Source organism: Canis aureus, chromosome 6, assembly GCF_053574225.1.
Source record: "Canis aureus isolate CA01 chromosome 6, VMU_Caureus_v.1.0, whole genome shotgun sequence".
Lineage (NCBI taxonomy): Eukaryota > Metazoa > Chordata > Mammalia > Carnivora > Canidae > Canis > Canis aureus.
The window spans coordinates 16,427,618-16,447,754 of record NC_135616.1 but is presented as its reverse complement, the minus strand read 5'-3'; the positions used below and the strand labels follow the sequence as shown (position 1 = coordinate 16,447,754).

The window sequence follows — 20,137 nt, the reverse complement described above, 5'->3', positions numbered from 1 at the left end:
TCTGAACAAGCAAGTGACATACAATTCAAGCTGTTTAGTTTCCTTAGTCAGGGAGCATTTGCACAAAAGACAGAGTAGCATAGAGAATGGTGAGTGGCAAGAACTGAGACAGGAGACACCTGCAAGGCACCTGCCAGGCTCCAGTAAGGACTTGAACTTGGGCCACTTGAACTTGAACTTGGGCATAGTGGCAGATATAGGAAGTAGAAAAATAATACAGAGCACAATGTTTCCATTGAAGTTAAACCAAAAGAGAAGATACTTACCTTTTATATCTCCAGCTACTGGGTCTTCTGGACTTGGAGTAGAAACAGGGAAAATGGGAATTCCTAGAAAAATCATTTAAAAAAATACAGAGAAAGATTAAGGAGACAGTAAAATATTAAGTTGCATGAACTAGAAAGAAGCCTTTCTAACTCAGTGCAAAGTAGCATGTGGAGCCTAATTTAGAGAAAGGCAAAACTGCTATATTGAACATGCAACCGAAACCAGGCCGATTAGACATTCTGATTTGCATATTAAATGAACAGATATGGATATTTTGTGCTCAGAATATATATGTCTCAGTCTAAGCAGGAATGAGTTTGGTTTCTTTAGCATCTTTATTGGTTTTTTTAACATAAAATTGAGCAGTTTAAAAAAATTTTCTTAAGTTTTTCCCTCTAAAATGTGATTTATGCCATAAGATTGTTTCAGGTTTCTGTCACTAAAAAGGCAAGTACAATTTCTGTTCAAGCTGTATGTAATAATTACAGTTTGTAAATTGACTGAGCCTCAATTCAGTGTTACTGTGTTTGGGCTTAAAAATTGGTTTCTTTAAAAATCAGACGATCATATAATTTATCCTCCAAACTAAGATACTGGACAGTGAAAGTGGATGCTAGCTTAATGATTCTCTGGGACAGCAGGTGTGAGCCAGAATATAAAGTCACCCCATTCACATGAGTCCTACCTGAATGTCCCCACAGCCCACTATGCTCTGCCCACCCTACAAAGCTGGGAATGCAAGAACCAGTACAGCAATTGGGGGCTGGGGAGATAGCTGAAACACAAAAGGCCCTGCATCTTTGTCCTAACACAAAAGTAGAGTTTTTATGCTTTAGCAAACCAAAAGAACCATGACTCTTGTTACAATTTGTAGGGCTGATTCCAGACTCTCCTGCTTCATGTTTTATGGTGTTTCTGCCAGATAGGGATTTTTTCTCTTGGAGATGCTGAGATATTCACTTAGATCACTGCAGTGAGGGTGGTGGGGCTGGTGATAACCTGGCCTATAGTACAATGAATGGGAAAGGGGAAACACATCCCCCAGCCACCCAAAACACTGACACACACTACATGTGTGCAAACGGACATCTGGTACCCTTGACACTTCTTCCAAGTTCTTTTGTGAAGACAAATCACACACATGGATTACCGTTAAGTCAAAATTGCCAGTATGTGACCTTTCTGACCTCCTGGGGTGGTCAACCCAACCTAGTCATCAACCTTGAATAAGACTATGAAATGTACTCATATAAATTCTGCGCTCTAAACTCTTGCAAACACTTTCATGTGAACACAACCTACATGGCCCCATGTCTGTGCTGCCTCCATCTCTGTCTGCCATGCCTTCAGGTGTTAATGCATCAGCTATGTGCCCAGAAGGGAGGCCTCTCCTCCTGCAGCAGCTACTTACTCAGGCAAAATGGGAAGTTATAATATCCAACTGCACACTTCTCACAGTTATCTCCTTGGAAATTTGGCTTGCAGGTGCAGCGTCCCGAGCCTGGCTCACAGTCATCAGCATGCTCAGGGTTACAGCTGCAAGCTATGAGAAACACCAGGTTTCAGATGTCAGGGTGAATGCTCAGTCCACCGGGGCACTCAGTAAAGTGGCTTTGTCCCCAAGGACTTCTCAAGCAATGTCTACCACTTTACTGTTGGCCCCTACTTATTCTTGAAAGGGCACAGCCTGTTTTCCACTTTATACTTGGCTAATAGTTTGCATTCACCAAACCCCAGGGACCCTCAGAGGTAAGCTTGAAGAGGCATCTGCACTGATGCCTCTTCAAGTTCTCAAGAATACAGTTTATTACACTGAGTGCTGCCCAGTTCATGCATCAGAGGCAAGGTTTGCACAGACTCCAAATGGGCTGTGGGAGGATGTGCTACAGCCCCACCCCAGCCATGAGCCAACTGTGAATGTCCACATGGTGGTCATCACTACCTAGATACAATGTGGTCACAAGTACAGGATGCATAGACATTGACATATAACCTGTGGACAGCACAGCAAGATCACGCCCATAACCAAATGTTAGATTCCAGTGATAGGACGTACTGAAGGCAGTCTTGCAACCAACACAACTGTTAGGTTTTCATTCCAGTAGACAGACTTGGGATCGAAAAGGCTTGGTAACCCCTCACTTGGGAGCATCCCTTGACCTGGGAAGTCCTCACCTTGGACAGCAAAAATACTGTCATAACACAGCTAAGTATATGTTCCATGGGGAACTGGGAAGCCAGGAAGCTGTGGGCAGTAAGCATTGTCCCAGGCTGGCTTCTTCTGGTATTCTTTGCTTAGCTTGCTTAGGACGTATGTCTTGTGGATTCTTTATACTAAGCCTGTAACATTTCTGCAAGACTGTGAGAACACTTTGGTGATGAAGAAAGAACCTAGAACAGTGATGGAGAGCCGAGAATCACTGAGAACAGTGATTCTGGGGAAGGTACGTCTGCATTCACACTGTCTAGTCTCCTCTGCTAAGGCTTGTTCTTCTTGGCCCAAGAAAAGTGATGGACATACGTCGTGGGATGATGTGGAAGAGGGAGAATTAGGTCACTCTTGAACAAGGACGAATGCCCAATACAGAGGCAGAGGCAAATCAGAGTCACACATTCTCTGGACTTCAATGTCCTCAAATGTTAACAATATGATGAATGAATCTGGGGGCACATCGGGCCCAGTGGCCAACTTCAGGGCTGAACTGTTTTCTAACGGTGACAGCCAGAGAACATAGAGCAGATTACACATGTAGGGCAAAGCCCATAGTCTGACCTGTGACTGGTAATTCCCCAGGGAAAACCCAATGGGATCCTGTTGTATCATGGGTTTGGTACAGCACAGAGGCATCACACAGAGGGGACCCGTACCAGTCAGAAGTTTTGTCAGCTGGCCCTAAAAATATTTAAATACTTGGTCTCCTCTTATCTAAACATGAAAATAATAATACAGTGTCCTAAATTGGTTGTGATAATCACACATTTGCAAAATTACTTCACAATGCCTTGCATATAGCATATAAATCACAGCTCTTTTAGATATTATGGCCATTATTAAATCCTTGCTAAATCACTACCATAGGGGCACCTGGTTGGCTCAGTGGTTGAGCATCAGCCTTTGGCTGAGGGCGTGATCCCGTGGTCCCAGGATCGAGTCCTGCACCAGGCTCCCCATGGGGAGCCTGCTTCTCCCGCTGCCTATGTCTCTACCTTTCTCTGTGTCTCTCATGAATAAATAAATAAAATATATTTTTTAAAATTAAATAAAGAAAGAAAGAAATCACTACTCTGTTGTCTTGATGCTAACACAGACAAAAATGTGAAATTACTGGAGATCACAAAAGCACGTCAAAACAACAGAAAATGGAGGAACTAACATTTGTCAGAGGACTGGTATGTGACCAAGCCCAAGGCTTAGCGTCTTCCTAGGGCTTCTAATGGCATGTCATTCTATCTTAGGGAATACGCAGGCATGGTTCGTTCCATTGTGCTTTGCAGATAGTGTGTTTTTTATAAATTGAATGTTGGTGGCAACCCTGTGTTGAGCAAGCCCATCAGCACACTTTCCTCAACAGCATTTGCTCACTTTGTGTCCCTGTCACATCTTGATAACTCTCACAGTATTTCAAACTTTTTCATTATCATATTTGTTGTGATGATCTGTGATCAGTGAAGAAATCTGAAGCTTGGGGAGATTATGTAGCTGGAAGGAATAGAAGCAACAATGTGAAGAAAGAGGGAAAGAAGGGAGCTACCAGTGCATCAGAGTTTAGCCCAATGGCCACCCCAAAGCTGTACAGTACAGACAGTCTGACACACCAAGTCAAAATGAAACTTACGGATGCAGCCGTGGGGAGCATCAACTGGAACACCATAAGGGCGGTAATAACCCTTAGCACAGTTTTCACAGTTTATACCAGCTGTGTTATGCTAGAAAGAAAGGAAAGAAACTTAGAAGGAAGAGTATTGGAAAAGTCATTACTTTGTGCTATTAGTCCATGAGCTCATTCTGTCATATACGATTGTAATTTCAAAGTCAAAAAAATAAGTGTTGATCTTGACCTTGAGTCTCCAAGATTTATCACAGGGCACCGGCTTACAAGTGGCTTTGGATTCTCCACCCCCCCCACCCCCCACCCAGTGGAAGAAGAAATGAAAGTCCGTTCCATGAACCAGACAGCCTGAGTTTTCCCCTCTACCACAGAATTTGATCCATGAAGCTGCTGACTCTTCAGTGAGAAAAAAAACTCAAGAGCACCACTCTTCCTAGCTTCAGCCAGAAGTGAGTGGAAAACAAACTACTCTTAGGTTTAACCCGGGAAATAAAGGGCCATATGTGTATTTTTATCTCCTTCGATTTTGGAAGAGATCACACATACAGATCCTCTTCTCTTGTCATCCTGATTTTATCTGTGCTTTAGTCATGAAAACATTCCAGACATTTCTGTTATGTGAATGGAAAATGCAGGCACGAGTCTCATGTGCAGAGCTCATTTTAGAGTACAGTACTAGGCAGGTTTTTATATTTGATGGTTAATCCTTATAATTGTCACAAATCAAATTGCCCAACGTGCATCATCAGTTTCCAAGAACTGCACACCATGGCTCTAACTCAAGCCTGCCCCTCTTGCTCTCTAATTTGGCAACAATTAGGAGGACAGTGGTCTTTCATTAATGAAAAGGGAGGCAATAGGAAGTTAAAAAGAAAAAAAATAAGTATAACGCACTTTAATTCAAAAGAAGTCTGCATAGAATCAGTGGAGAACAAAGACCCTTTTCTGAATCCTCTCCCCCATTTTAGATGATTTTATTAATTACAGATTTTTTTTCATTACCACTCCTTATCCTGTGGGCTAAAACCTGAATTCACTTTAACATCGAGGTCTAAAACCACACTGGCCACTTCTCTGACTTAACATTCATATGCATAAACATTCGGGCAATAAGAAACAGCTGTAGTCCACCTCCCTTTGATCGAATGTCAATTAACCTCTCAACTTTGTTGCTTGCCACTGTGACTTAAGATAGACATCACGTTAACCTCTTTTTTTTTTTTTTTTTTCACGTTAACCTCTTTTAACCCTGGCTCCCAAATTTTTCCCCATTGAAGAAGGAAATTTCTCTGAAGTGGGCAGCCTTGCCTCTCCCTTCTACCACAAATTTTGGTTAATAAAGCACCTGCCACAGAGAACTTATATTTTTAAGATGCAAAGAACAGCAACAAATGACCAAAAGAGAGCCATATATCACTGTGCAAATGGAATAATGTCTGGAGTTTACCTCCAAATCTCGAGTATTCCCTAGGACCCTCACCTTCCTAGGGAACACACACCAGTTTATCCATGGATGCTATGGCCATGGGTAAACTTGGAACAAGTTTATCCATGCTTGGACCAAGATCAGATGGAGCCCCGAGGACAACGGTGGTTCCATAATTTCTATGTAGGGGCTACAGGGGAAGCAACCTCCCTGGGAGGAATGGGTGCCTGAATTTGCATTTGCCTGGCACTTAACACAAGAAAACCTCAAGCCAAAGAGTGAGGTGGGTGCTGATGGAATCTACGCGGAAGATAAGCTTAAACACACACCACTGACCCCTTCCTTTGACACCAGCTAGAGAGGCTTTCTACAGAAGGTCACCTAGAAACTGCAGGCTCTGGTAATTGAAAGTAATCCAATTCCTCCAAGCATAACTTTTCCAAGATGCTTTTCCATCTTGGTAAATCCCATCTCTTCCTTTTCCTCTCAATTCCTTGATCACATCTACAACACTGTTGCTGGCTTCCACTTCTGTGAACCTCAAGCATTTGGGTTATTCATTGGCCACACTCTCCCAGGAAGCCCCCTACCTGATTTTTCTTCCAAGGGCCAACATGATCTGGCCTCTGTGACTTCTCTGACCTATTCCTGCTCACTCCCCTCTAGCTACATGGGCCCCTGGCTCCCTCTCAGGGCCTTTGCCCAGCCATCCCTTCTGCCTGGAATGCCCTCCCACAGACAGATGGCCTGACTCATTCTCTGGCTGTTTTTGGATCTTTCCTCCAATGCCACATCCTAGGGCACTGGCCACTGTAATTTGAACTTCACAGACCCCAAACCAATACTTAAAATAGTAAACCCAAGAATTAAAAATAAAATCAATAACACATGAGAGTACGGCCATCTCTGACAACTGCTTGCCTTGCTGGATAATGACCTGACTCTCTTACATGCTGTCTGACTGGCCACCTGAACGTTTCCAGGCTCGGCCCAGAACTGATGGTGGATACTTCTCATTCTGCCATTACCAGCACTATATAGACAAGGTGGGAGACAGCCAGGTTAGCAGGTACCATGGACTGGATGTTGGTGTCCCCTCCTCTCCAAAATGCATATGTTGTTGAAGCCTAATTTCCAATATGATGGTGTTTGAAGACGAAGCCTTTGGGAGATAATCAGATCATGAAGATGGAGCCCTGATGATGGGACTAGTGTCCTTAAAAGAAGAGAAATGATCTCTCTCCACCACGTGAGGATACAATGAGAAGACAACTATTTGCTAACCAGTGAGTGGGCTCTTACCATATGGTAGATCTGCCAGGACCTTGATCTTAGACTTCCCAGCCTCCAGAACTGTGAGGAATAACCGTTTATTGTTTAAGCACCTACCCCGTGATATATCTTTTATAGCAGCCTGCACTAAGCTGGATTTCTGATCAGCACACTTGCTGTAGGGCATATGTATTCCACAAGCAAATTCACACTTCACCTTGAAGCATCACCTAGCAGCTCCCCAAGCCACCTGACCCTGCATGGCAGCAAACCCCCTTCCCTTCCTTGTCAAGACTCCCCGTGCCCTTCTGTATATGACATACGATAGGTTACATTTTTCTCCCCCAAATGAAGAGCCAATTGGCCCAACATCATGTAACATCCATCTTTCTCTTCCATTAGAAATCCCAATTTTACTGTAAATCAAATGCAAACATCTACATGCATGTGTTTCTAGATTCTCTACTCAGGAATGTTTTGCTATCTTGGAAAACAAATTTCCCCCCAAACCATTCATCTTTTGTCTGTCCTCTCATATTCTTTTATTGATAAGAACTTTAAGGGCAGCCCGGGTGGCTCAGCAGTTTAGTGCTGTCTTCGGCCCAGGGCGTGATCCTGGAGACCCGGGATCGAGTCCCATCTCTCGATGGAGAGCATGGAGCCTGCTTCTCCCTCTGCCTGTGTCTCTACCTCTCTCTCTGTTTCTCATAAGTAAATAAATAAAATCTTAAAAAAAAAAAAAGAAAAAAGAAATGAAAAGAACTTTAGAATCAGTCTGCCAATCTTCATTAAAAAAAAACCTTGTAGGAATTCTGGTAACAGTTGCACTGAAGTTATAGGATATTTTTGAAGAAATGGTGCACTTATATATTGAGTCTGGAAACACATTATGCCTCTCTATATAGGTCTTCTTTTATAAATTCCAATAGGGTTTTATAGATCTGGATGCAGCCCCACGATGAATTCTTCTACAATTAACTGGAGTCCAATATTTAGTTTCTTTTAGTGTGAAATTTGCATACAAGTGCAAAACTCTTAATTGTGCATTCACTGAGTTATGACAGATGAATATATCTGTGAAACTCAAATCCCTGTCTCAACATAGGACACTACCATCACCTCAGAAAGTTCCCCATGCCCCTTTCCAGTCAATTGCTCCATCACCAACTCCCCAGAGTCAACCATCGTTCTGATTTTCCCCAATACTGATTAATTTTCCTTGCTCCAGAATTTCATTTAAATAGCCCTCATTCTATACGTATTCTTTTCTGTATCTTCTTTCATTTAGCATGATATTGTTAAAATTCTTGCATTTTACTGCATGAATCGATAGTTTGTTGTTCACTATTGCTCATTGGTATTCCACATATAAATATGCCAATTTGCTCATCCATTCTATTAATGGACACCTAGGCTATTTCCAGTTTGAGGCTATTGTGCATAAACCTGCCATAAGCTTTCTGTAAACATGTTTTCAGTTCTCACAGATAAATGCTTAAGACTGGAATTTGTGAGTCATGGGGTAGGTGTCTGTTTAGTTTTCTTTTCAAAAACTGCCAGACATTTTCCCAAAGTGGTTGTGCCATTTTTTCATTCATACCAATAATGCATGAGAGGTCTGGTTGCTCCACATTCTCACCAAGATTGATGGTAAGTCATTATAATTTTAATTTGCATTTCTTAGATGGCTAATGATATTAAGCCCCTTGTTGTACACGTATTGGCCATTCACATGCCTACTTTTGTGAAGTGACTATCCAAATCTTGTCCAAATCCAAAAATATTTTATTGGGTACTTGTCTTTTTATTACTTAGCTGTGGACATTTTTTACATAGCCTGGATATCAACCGTGTGTCAGATTTACATTTTGTGAATGTTTTCTCCACATCTGTGGCTAGCCTATTTGTTTTCTTAACAGTGTCTTTTGTGAGCAGAAGCTTTCGATTTTGATGAAGTCTAATTTGTTAATTTTTCATAATTATTGCTTTCTATGACTTAAAAAACTTTGTTCATGTTCTGAATCACAAAGATATTCCCTATATTTTTCTCTAAAGAAATGCAGCTTTCACTTTTCTTTAGTCTGATCCATATCAATTTTGCTTTTATGTAAGATATGAAGTAGTGTTTAAGTTTATTTTTTCCCACAGAATATCATTATTCCAGAACTATTTGTTGAAAGGAATTTCTCTCCTACTCTCCTGCACTGGATTGCTTCAGTATTTTTTTTTTTTTTAAGATTTTATTCATTCATTTGAGAGACACACAGAGAGAGAGAGAGGGCACAAGTGGGGGGGGAGGGGTAGAGGGATGGGGACAAGTAGACTCCCCACTGAGCAGGGAGCCTGACATGGGTCTCTTATCACAGGACCCCAAGATCATGACCTGAGCCAAAGTCAGATACTTAACTAGTGCCCCTGCTTTGGTATTTTTATCAAAAACCAAATGTCCATATAAGTGTAGGTCTGTTTCTGTACTCCCTATTCTGTTACACTGATCTATTTATCTATCCTTATGTTGATATCACACTGCTGTGATTACTATAACTTTATACTTAGTCATAAAGCAAGATAATGTAGCGGCACCTGGGTGGCTCAGTCTTAACAGTAGATAAAAACTGGAGTCTGTTAAGCCTCCAACTCCTGATTTCTGCTCAGGTCATCATCTCAGGATCATAATATCAAGCCCCATGTCAGGCTCTACATTCTCTCTCTCTCCCCCTGTCCCTCCCCGGGTGCTCTTGCACTCTTTCTCTCTCTAAAATAAATAAATAAATAAAATCTTTTTTTAAAAAAAAGTAAGATAACATACCTCTTCTTACTTTATTCTGCTTCTTTGCAATGGCTTTGTATATTCTAGGTCATTTATGTAACCATAAATTTAAATACAAACTTTAGAATCTGCTTGTCAATTTTTACCAAAAAGCCTATATTCAAGGGGCACCTGGTTGGCTCAATGGTTGAGCGTCTGCCTTTGGATCAGATCATGATTCTGGGGTCCTGAGATCAAATCCCATATCAGGCTTTCCACAGGGAGCCTACTTCTCCCTCTGCCTATGTCTCTGCCTCTCTGTGTCTCTCATGAATAAATAAATAAAATCTTTAAAACAACAACAACAATAACAACAACAACCCTATATTCAAGCTTTAGATCAGTTTGGGAAGAACTGATAATAATATTGAGTCCTTCAATTCATAAATATCTTTCCATTTACTGAAGTTTTTCTAAATTTCTGTCAGCAGTATTTTTTAGTTTTAGTATAGAGGTCTTGCATGCCTTTTGTTATATTTATTCCTAGGCATTTTATGCTTTTGATACTATTTTAAATTGAGTTTTTATTTCATTTTCCTATGACTGCTGCTAGAATATAAAAATACAATTAATTTTCATATATCATCCTGTATTCCCACAATCTTATTAAATTCACTTATTAGTTCTAGTAGTTGTTTTGTATATTGCCTACTAGGATTTTTTACATAAATTATGTCACCTGCAAGTGCAGAGAGTTCTATTTTTCCTTTCCAATAGTAATGCCTTTTATTTCTTTTTGATTAAGACATGTAATGGTTAGGATCTCCAGGGCACTGTTTAATAGAATTGGTCAAAAGTAAGCGTTCTTGCCTTATTCCTAATCTTTAGAAGGAAATAGTTCAATATTTCACCACTAATATTTGTTACTTGCATGTTTTTCATAATTGGCATTTGTCAAATTTCACTATTTCACTTCTATCTCTAGTTTGCTAAGGGCTTTTATTGTAAAATGGGAATGACTTTTTTCTAATGGTATTTCACATGATCCTTCTCTTTTATTCTGCTACTATGTTTAATTATGCAGACAGATTTTTTATTTATTAATTTTTTATTTTAATTCCAGTATAGTTAACATACAGTGTAACAGTAGTTTCAAGTGTACAATATAGTGATTCAACATTTCCATACATCACCCAGAACTCATCACAACATGTGCCCTCCTTAACCCCATCACCTATTGTACCCATTCCCCCACTCATGTCCCTTCTGGTAACCATCTAATTTGTTCTTTATACTTTAGAGTCTGTTTCTTGGTTTGTCCCTTTCTCTCTCTCTCTTTCTTTGCTCATTCATTTCCTTAAATTCCATATATGAGTGAAATCATATGGTCTTTGTTTTTCTCTGACTTATTTCACTTAGCATTATACTCTCTAGCTCCAACTATGTCATTGCAAATGGCAAGATTTCATTCTTTTTATGGCTGAATAATATGCCACATATACATATATATATACCCCACACCTTCTTTATCCATTCATCATTGATGGACACTTGGACTATTGCCGTAATTTGGCTATTATAAATAATGCTGCTATGAACATCAGAGTCATGTAACCCTTTGAATTAGTGTTTTTGTATTTTGGGGGGTAAATACCCAGTAGGGCAATAACTAAATGTAGAGTAGTTCTGTTTTTAACTTATTGTGTAACCTCCATACTATCTTCCACAGTGGCGAAACCAGTTTGCATTCCCACTAACAGTGTAAGAGAGTTCCTTTTTCTTCACATCCTTGCCAACACTTGTTCCTTATGTTTTTTATTTTAGCCATTGATCAGTGTGGAGTAATATCTCTTTGGGGTTTTGATTTGCATTTCCCTGATGATGAATGATGATGAGCATCTTTTCACATGTCTCTTGACCATCTGCTGGCATTCTTTGGAGAAATGGATGTTCATGTCTTCTGCCCATTTTTTAATTGTATTATTTGTTTTATGGGTTAGTGAGTTGTTTGAATTTTTAAAATATATTTTGGGGGCAGCCTCGGTGGCGCAGCAGTTCAGCGCCGCCTGCAGCCCAGGGCGTGATCCTGGAGACCCTGGATCAAGTTGCACGTCAGGCTCTCTGTATGATGCCTGCTTCTCCCTCTGCCTGTCTCTGCCTCTCTCTCTCTCTGTCTTTATGAATAAATGAATAAAATCTTTTAAAAAAATAAAATAAAATATATTTTGTATACTAACCCTTTATCAGATATGTCATTTGTAAATGTCTTCTCTCATTCTGTAGGCTGCCTTTTAGTCTTGTTGATTGTTTCCTTTGCGTTGCAGAAGCTTTTTATCTTCATTTAGTCTGAATATTTTATTATTGCTTTTATATCTCTTGACTCAGGAGACATTTCTACAAAAATGGTGCTAGCAGGAGCACCTGGAAGGCTCAATCAGTTTAGCATCCAACTCTTGATTTCAGCTCAGGTTGTGGCAGGAGAATGAAGCTAAGCTTGAACCCATTCTTTACTCCTCTCCCCAGTGCCACATTTTAGGTAGATGGCATCATATTTATAACATTTATCTTGTGAATACTTTGATGATTTTTACAAATATACTTATTTTTTAGACTCTCATGTATGGTCTTTCCTTTGTACTCAACGAGCCTCCTTCAATATTTCTTGTAGTTATGAACTCCTTTAGTTTTTATTTGTCTGAGAAACTATCTATCCTTCCATTCTGAATGATAGCTTTGCTGGTTGCAGATTTTTCTCTTTTGGCACTTTGAATATACCATGCCACTCTCTTCTGACCTGCAAGGTTTCTGCTGAAATCCACTGATAGCCTTATGGAATTTCCTGTATGTCACTGTCTTCTTTTCTCCTGCTGCTTTTAAAATTCTCTTCTTATGGCTTATGGCTATTTTTTCCCCTTTTAATTACTATGTGTCTTAGTGTGGACCTCTGGGTTGATTTTGTTGGGGAATCTCTGTGCCTCCTAGATCTGGATAGCTGTTTCCCTTCCAGATTTGGTAAGTTGTCAGCTGTTGTTTCATCAGATAAATTTTCTGCCCTCTTTTCTGTCTCTTCTTCTAGGATTTCTATAACGCAAATGTTATACACTTGTTGGAGTTGCCAAGTTCCCTAAGTCTACTCTCATTTTAAGTTATTCTTGTTTCTCTCATTCGTTCAGCTTGATTAATTCCCATTATTCCATCTTCCAGGCCATTAATTCATTCCTCTACTTCCTCTAGTCTGCTATTTATTCAATCCAGTGTGTTTTAAATTTTGTTTATTGTGTTCTTCATCTCTGATATGTTTTTTTTATTTATTCCATCTCTGTTAAGCATCTCACTAATGTTCTCCACTCTCTTCTCAAGTCCTGTAATCATCTTTATGATCTTTGTTTTAAATTCTCTATCAGCATATTACTTATATCTATTTTGCTTAGGTCTCTTGCTGTGGTCTTGCTGTGGTTTTGTCCTATTCTTTCATTTAGGACATATTCCTCTATCTCTTCATTTTATCTCTATTTCTATGTGTTAGGAAAGTCATCTACACCTCCTGTACTATAAAGTAATGGCCTTATAAAGAAGAGTTCTTATAGTGCCATGCAGTGCAGTGTTTCCTTTTTCACCAAAACCTGGCACTTCAGGGGTGCCTCCTATGTGTGACTGCATGCACCCTACTATTGTCACTGAGTTGCTTTTTCCTTCAGTCCAGGCTCCTGCAGTGTCTCTCTCTTCACTGTTTTGGACAGTGTTTGGTCCCTACGATGTTAGTGAACCAGTCTGGGGCCACCCAGCTTGAGTTTAGTCAGCTAGGCATTTGACAGAGATGCAGTAGCATAAAACTTCAGGGTGCTTTCCCTGGGTTGTCCCCTGAGAAGTTTTCAATGGTAGGCAGGGCCTGACTCACAGCAGCTGTCTGCCCTCAGCCCACCACTGAGGCCTCCATCTGACTGGCGTGTACAGTTATCTTTCCCTTCTCTGGGGCAAGAGTCACTTCAGAGTGGTGCTGGGCACTATAGGGGCTGCTTACATACTGCTAACCTTACAGCAGCATCCTGTATAGGCTCTGGCCAAAAGGTTATTGGAGAGCGCAGATCCCCCAAGCACAATATGGAGGCTGTGCTAGTAAGCTTTGCACACCATGAGAGTGGGCTCTGCAGTTCTGGGACTGAAGCAGTCCATCTGGATCCATAGAAGCCAAACTGGGGAGGGAGACGACAGTGCTAGTAAGCTTTGCTACCCCCTGTCCTCTGTGAGAGAGGCCCTGCAGCTCTAGGACTGAGGCACCTTCCAAAAGGGTGGATCCTTGGAAGTATATCATAGGGAGGATGTGGTAACTGAGTAGTGATGCTAGCAAGCCTTGCATCCCCATCCAGTGCAAGAGGGGCCCTGCCATCCCAGAGGTGTGGATTGGTGGAAGCACAGTGTGTGGAAGGTGGAGCAGCAGCATTAGCAAGTTAGGTAGCCAGTTGCTCAGGTGCCCATGTGTTTACACGGGGAGGGGGGGATAGAGTGGGGTGGGAGGGGTGTACCTGCCATTTCCTTTGTTCTTGGAGGAGTTACCCAGTGATTTCTGTCCCTCCTGGACAGACTCTGAGATGAGTAAATCACTTTCCCATATACCCCAGGATACTTTCAAACTGCTGCTATATCTCCACAGGCTTCTGTTGTGCTGTCTCTTTAAGGGCAGGGATTCAGTCTCCTCTCCCCTCTGGCTCTCCCAGAACTGAACCTGTTGTTTTTGGTAAATTCCAGGCATTAAGTCCTGCTGATTGTAAGAACTCATGAAATCTGGCCCCTCTGGATTTTCAAAGCCAAATGTTACAGGGAGGGGGTGGTGAATCAGGTGTCCCTACCCCCACCTCCAACAGTCCTGTGAGTCCACTTAGCTCCCTGTCTCTTCTTACCCTTTACAAGGTGGCCTCTTTACATTCAGTTGTGGAGTTTATGGTGTCAGTCTTCAGGTTGTTCTCGGAGTTATTTGCACTGCTGTGAGTATTCTCCAGTTGTATCCATGGGTTGAGGTGAAGCCAGGGTCCTCCTACTCCACCATATTCCTCAGCCTGCAGATTGATTTTTGAACGTTCAAACAACCTCACTTTTCCTGGGATAAACCTCACTCATTCTAATATACTATCCTTATGCTATATTGCTGAAGATCTGAGTTTCCGTCTGGCATCATTTCTCTATAATCGGAAGAACTTCCTTTATCATTTCTGATAGTGCAAATCTCTTGGTTAACAAATTCCCTCAGTTTTATTTTATCAGAAATATTTGTCCCTTTGCTTTTCCTTTTTTTAAAGATTTATTTATTTATTCATGAGAGACACATAGAGAGAGGTAGAGACATAGCAAGAGGTAGAAACAGGCTCCCTGCAGGGAACCCAATGCAGGACTTGATCCCAGGATCCCAGGATCCCAGGATCCCAACCTGAGCCAAAGGCAGATGCTCAACCGCTGAGCCACACAGGCATCCCTGTCCTTTTGCTTTTCTTATTGAAGGATATTTTTGCTAAATACAGAAATCTTGGTTAACAGTTCCTTCCTTTTTCTTTTAGACTTTTAAGATATTTTCCACTGTCCAATGGCCCCCACAACATCTAATAAGAAGTTCATGTTCATTGTTAGGTGTTGTTTTTCTCTACTTTCAAAATTTTCACTTTTTCTGTGGTTTTCAGCAGCTTGATTCTACAAGCTCCAGGAGTTGTCTTCCTTGTATTTACCTAGTTTGGGATTAAATAAGTTTCTTGAATCCTGATCTATTGAAAAATTTGAGAAATTTCTTTCCATTGCTGTTACCACTGCTACCACTGTTGCTGCTCTGCTGCTCCTACTATTTCTGGTTCTTCTCCTTCTCCTCCTTCTTTCCTTCATCCTCCTCCTTTTTTACTGCATTCTCTGTCCTCTCTTCTGAGACTCCAATTGCATGTATGTTAGATCTTCTGATATTATCCCACAAGTTTACAAGTTTCTGTTAATTAAATTCAAAAATCCTTAACTGCTCATTTCAACATCTGAGTCATTTCAGGGTTGTCCCTATTGATAATCTATTTTCTTGAGAATGAGTCACATTTTGTTGGTTCTTTGAGTGTAAAAAAAATTTTGACTTGTATCCTGGACATAATAAATATTATTCTGTAGAGACTCTGGATTCTGTAATATTTCTCTAAAGAATATGGAATTTGTTTTGTTTTGTGACATAACTAACTTGACTTTACCCAAACCGAAAACTGTAACTCCTTGTGAGCTAATTCAAATCTCAAATAAATTATTTTACTCTTAGCTGAAATCCATTCTGTGTATCAATGGCTCAGGGGTCAGTGAGAAACTTGGGAAAATTTTATATGCAAAATTAGAGATTTTTTTTCCTCTCATGATTTTTTTCTCCTGGACTCCCCAGTCAGTCTCCATAAATTATGGTTGTTCCGTCCAAGCTCTACACTCTTATACTTAAGGGAAGAGAGACTCTAGTTTTTCTAAAGAAATTTTAGCTACACCACAAAGCACCAACCTTGGTTTGTCCTCTGGCTAAAAGTCAAAAACACATGTAGCTCACCCTATGCTGATCCCTTTTGCCATGCAGCAGCTTCCCTCCAGTACCCTCCTGCTCTTGTGTACTCCCCATTGGCTTCAGATCATTGGTTGGAGGAAAAAAGGCTCCCTGGTTTTTTGTTTTTGTATTTTGTCTGTAGTCTATAGTTATTATCTGTGGAAAGTTTGGGTCCTTTTGGACATACTAAGCCATAACAGAGGCAGAACTCTTCTTGCTCATGGATTATGAATATAATATGAAAGTTAATTATGCAGAGATACACTTTAAATGGCTAAACTGGTAGATTTTATATTATGTATATTTCACCACAATAAAAAAATTTAATTATGCTAAGTATCTAACTCAAACAACTCATTTTAGGTTTAAGTTGGAAAAAAAATGCAATGAACCTAAACAAATCTCAACAATTTCCTATGCAAAAGAAAAACGCTTTCACAGAGCCACTGTTTATTTATTTTTTTGATGGTTTTCTGGAAGAGCAAAGTACAAAACAGAATTTCGCTGAAAGAAGGAAGAGGAGGAATAAGGTATTTTTAAAGACACATTGAAGTGGCTTAATCCTTCATCTGGAGAAAGGACTCCACCTACACAGCCTAGTCCAGTACTTCTTCAAATTTAATGTACCTGTGAATCACCTGAGGGTGTTTCCCCTACTATCTTAGACTCCTTCTACCACAAGATGGATAGCATCCATGGTCACAGCTAGGGATTCTTCCCCCTATTTAGGTAAAGACCTAAATGAAGATAATCAATAAAATTTGGACAAACATGTCTCAGTCCATTTTCTGTACAATCCCTAAATTACATCTAGGTAACAAAGACTTTTGTGTACAAAAGTAGAAAACACTTTCAGTTGCATATCACTTTATTGACATCTTTCTGGGAGCATGGCTTAATGAATGCTCCTTTCAGTGACATATCTACTTTGACCTACTAAATAGTAACTCACCTGACAATTAATGCAGACCCCTCCACCTGCATAGATGCCATGGATATTCAAGCTTGCCTGCTGCCTCTCAACATCTGGATCATAGTAACAGTCAATGGCATGACCATGGCAGTTGCATGCTGAAAAAAGCATTCTAAGTTAATATTTCATTATTACTATGAGACATTTCATAAATTCCTCTAGATAGTATGATCACTCATTGTGCCACAATAAAGTCTATTCTGGAACAGCATATTCTCAATGGAAATTTTTACAGATTTTTACACAAAGATTCATCTACAATAATATGCAATTAACAGCTTCTTTTGTTTAATATTAAATGGCAGAGATTTCTCCTTAAAAATATGTATAATATAAATTTATATAAATAATTTATATAAACATATAAATTATATACAATTTATATAAATACATATATTATTATGTATTATAAAATTATATAAATTTTATATAAATACATAAATAAATATGTATTTATTATATATAACATATTATATGTATATATAATTACAACAAATTAAGATAAACCAAAATGCCAGTTAGGTTTCCTGCACAATGAGAATATTACTTTTATTGCTATTACTACTAATAATAAGAAAAATTGAGCTCTTGGTGCACTGTGAAATGCATGTTTTACATGCATTATCTCATTTAATCTATGCAACAAGTCTCTTAGGTAGGTACTATTATCCCCAGGGCCCAGTTGGAGATGCTGAGGCTTAAATAGGTTAAACCATATCTCCAGCAAGAAAGGTAGAATCCTGACTTGTATTGACTCCAAAACCTATTGTCTCAGCCAATACTCTGAGTTTTTCATCTCAGTACTATTTTTAGTAGCAAAAACTAGAAATAATCTTAATGTGTAATCATAGGGAAATGGTAAGCAAACAACAGTGTCTTTGCTTGACTGTCAGTTCTATGAAGGCAGGGACAACCTGTGTTTTGTTTCCAGTAGAGTCCAGTCCCCAGCATATAATGAATACTCAGCAAACACTTGCTGGATACACTTGAATCTAGAACAACAATACTGTGTGCCATCAAAAAAGATGTTGACAAGTTTTAATAATATGAGAAAATATCTAAACCATCAAGTGAAAAAGAGCAGGATTCAAAAATGTATAAATAATTGTATAAGTAATTATATAAATAATCTAATACATATCAAATAAGAATATTAAAGTATGCATGAAGAAAAGACTAAAATACCTAGCAAAATATTCACAGGGGTTCTTTTTGGGTAGCAAAATTATTGGTGATTCTACTTTTTAAAAACAATATCCAAGTTATCTACAAGTAGAGTATAATACTTCTAAAATTAGAAAATAAAATTTAGAAGCCATTTAGGCTTTTCATCATTGCCAGGATGAAAAAGATCTAACATGAGTAAAATTCTTATTCTCTTTTAGAGAGAATATATATTCATTACATTCCACATAGATCAAATTTTCCAGGTCTTTCTAGTAATTTGTATGTTTTAATCAAGCTCCCAGATAAATCTATTAGGGAAGAAGAGTGACAAGGGGTAGTGGAAAGGGAGGTGGGCGGGGGGGTGGGATGACTGGGTGATGGGCACTGAGGGGGGCACTTGACGGGATGAGCACTGGGTAATATTCTATATGTTGGCAAATTGAACTCCAATAAAATAAATAAATAAATAAATAAATAAATAAATAAATATTAAAAAGAATTTCAAGTTACCCTGTGGGTAACAGGCTGAGCACCTCCTAATTTTCATTTCTTCAGTGGTGCCATGATTTTTAAAAATTCATGGCATTTATATTTGCTACATCAGTTATTTCTCAAGAAATCTGTTCATTCTGAATTACATTAATTCAAATAGAATCTAGAAGGCACCTAACAAATGGATCTTAATAGTTCTGATTTCCATATGTTGGTTTTGGTAACTTGTAACAAAGTTTACAAGCTTTGACAAGTTTACCCTGAGATGCGTGGGTGTCTCAGTGGTTGAGCATCTGCCTTTGGCTCAGGTCGTGATCCCAGAGTCCTGGTATTGAGTCCCTTATCAGGCTCCTTGCAGGGAACCTGCTTCTGCCTCTGCCTGTGTCTCTGCCTCTTTCTCCATGTCATGAATAAATAAATAAAATCTTTTTTTAAAATGTTCCTATGTGCTGGAGTTAAGCAAGTCATTCACCGAAAGGTTCCACCAACCTAGAAACCTAATCAAATTGCTAATGTTAGGGTTCATGTGATAAAACTCATTCAATCAAAATATCCTAAACCAGTACTCAAAAACACTAGAAGAAATGATTCCTGATGATTCCTTTTCCCGCTTTCTGGTCTCATTCTCCAGGAGGTCAGGAATGGGGAAGTAGTCACTGGGAAGGCGTCTATTAGCCGTTACTATACAGTAAGAACAACTAACCACATAACACCCCTGTTTCTAGAGATCCCCCTGACCGTTCAGCTTGGGCAGCATCAACACCCTGCAAGTATTAGAATCTCTCAAAGTGCTCTCAGAACTCCTCAATAAAAATCCTTTTGAGAGTTTGCTAGTCAGAGAGATCTTATCTCTTATTAGTTACAAAAACCATTTGGCCAAAAAGTATAAAGTACAGACTCTTACCCAGTTCAACAGGGCTGAATCCAAATACATTTTCATCTTTTAAAAGAAAAACAAATCTGTCTGCAAATGCTAAAAATATTCAGAAAAAAATAGGTCACAGTTTCCGGAGCCAATAACTAAAACTTAGCGAAAGTGTTTTCAGCAATGGGAATAAATATGTGGCTTCCGAAGAAGATCAGTTTACAAGAGTATATTCAGTTGGATGTCTTAGGGTTTGTTTATTAAAAATAACGGTTTTCTTACTTTATATTACACCATAATTAAAAGCAGCCTCTCACCTCTTTTCCTTCCTTCGCTGGTCCCCTCCACCTTGTATCTACCCTAATCATACTGCAATATTCCCCTTTTCTAATCAATGCTTCCAACTGTCTGTTTAGACATCAGCCTCAAAACCTCCCCACCTCAGTCCTTGAAAGAGTGAGGATTCCCATCAAGTATCACATCCTAAGAAATGGTAAGGGTTTACAATTTAATAGTGCCTACATGAGCTTTTCGACTGCTAAAAAGAGAGGCCGG

The 20,137-nt window shown here is 39.5% G+C and overlaps 1 protein-coding gene across 1 annotated transcript in view; it reads right to left on the bottom strand.

Moving 5' to 3' along the window:
* LAMA3 (laminin subunit alpha 3) overlaps positions 1-20,137 on the bottom strand; it is a 250,657-nt gene that overhangs the window by 161,554 nt on the left and 68,966 nt on the right. Inside the window, exons 8-11 of the mRNA XM_077900280.1 lie at positions 17,038-17,156; positions 4,104-4,194; positions 1,679-1,810; positions 267-329 (exon numbers count right to left, since the gene is read on the bottom strand). Of these exons, the coding sequence (XP_077756406.1) occupies positions 267-329; positions 1,679-1,810; positions 4,104-4,194; positions 17,038-17,156 (405 nt within the window). The remainder of the gene's footprint in view (positions 1-266; positions 330-1,678; positions 1,811-4,103; positions 4,195-17,037; positions 17,157-20,137) is intronic.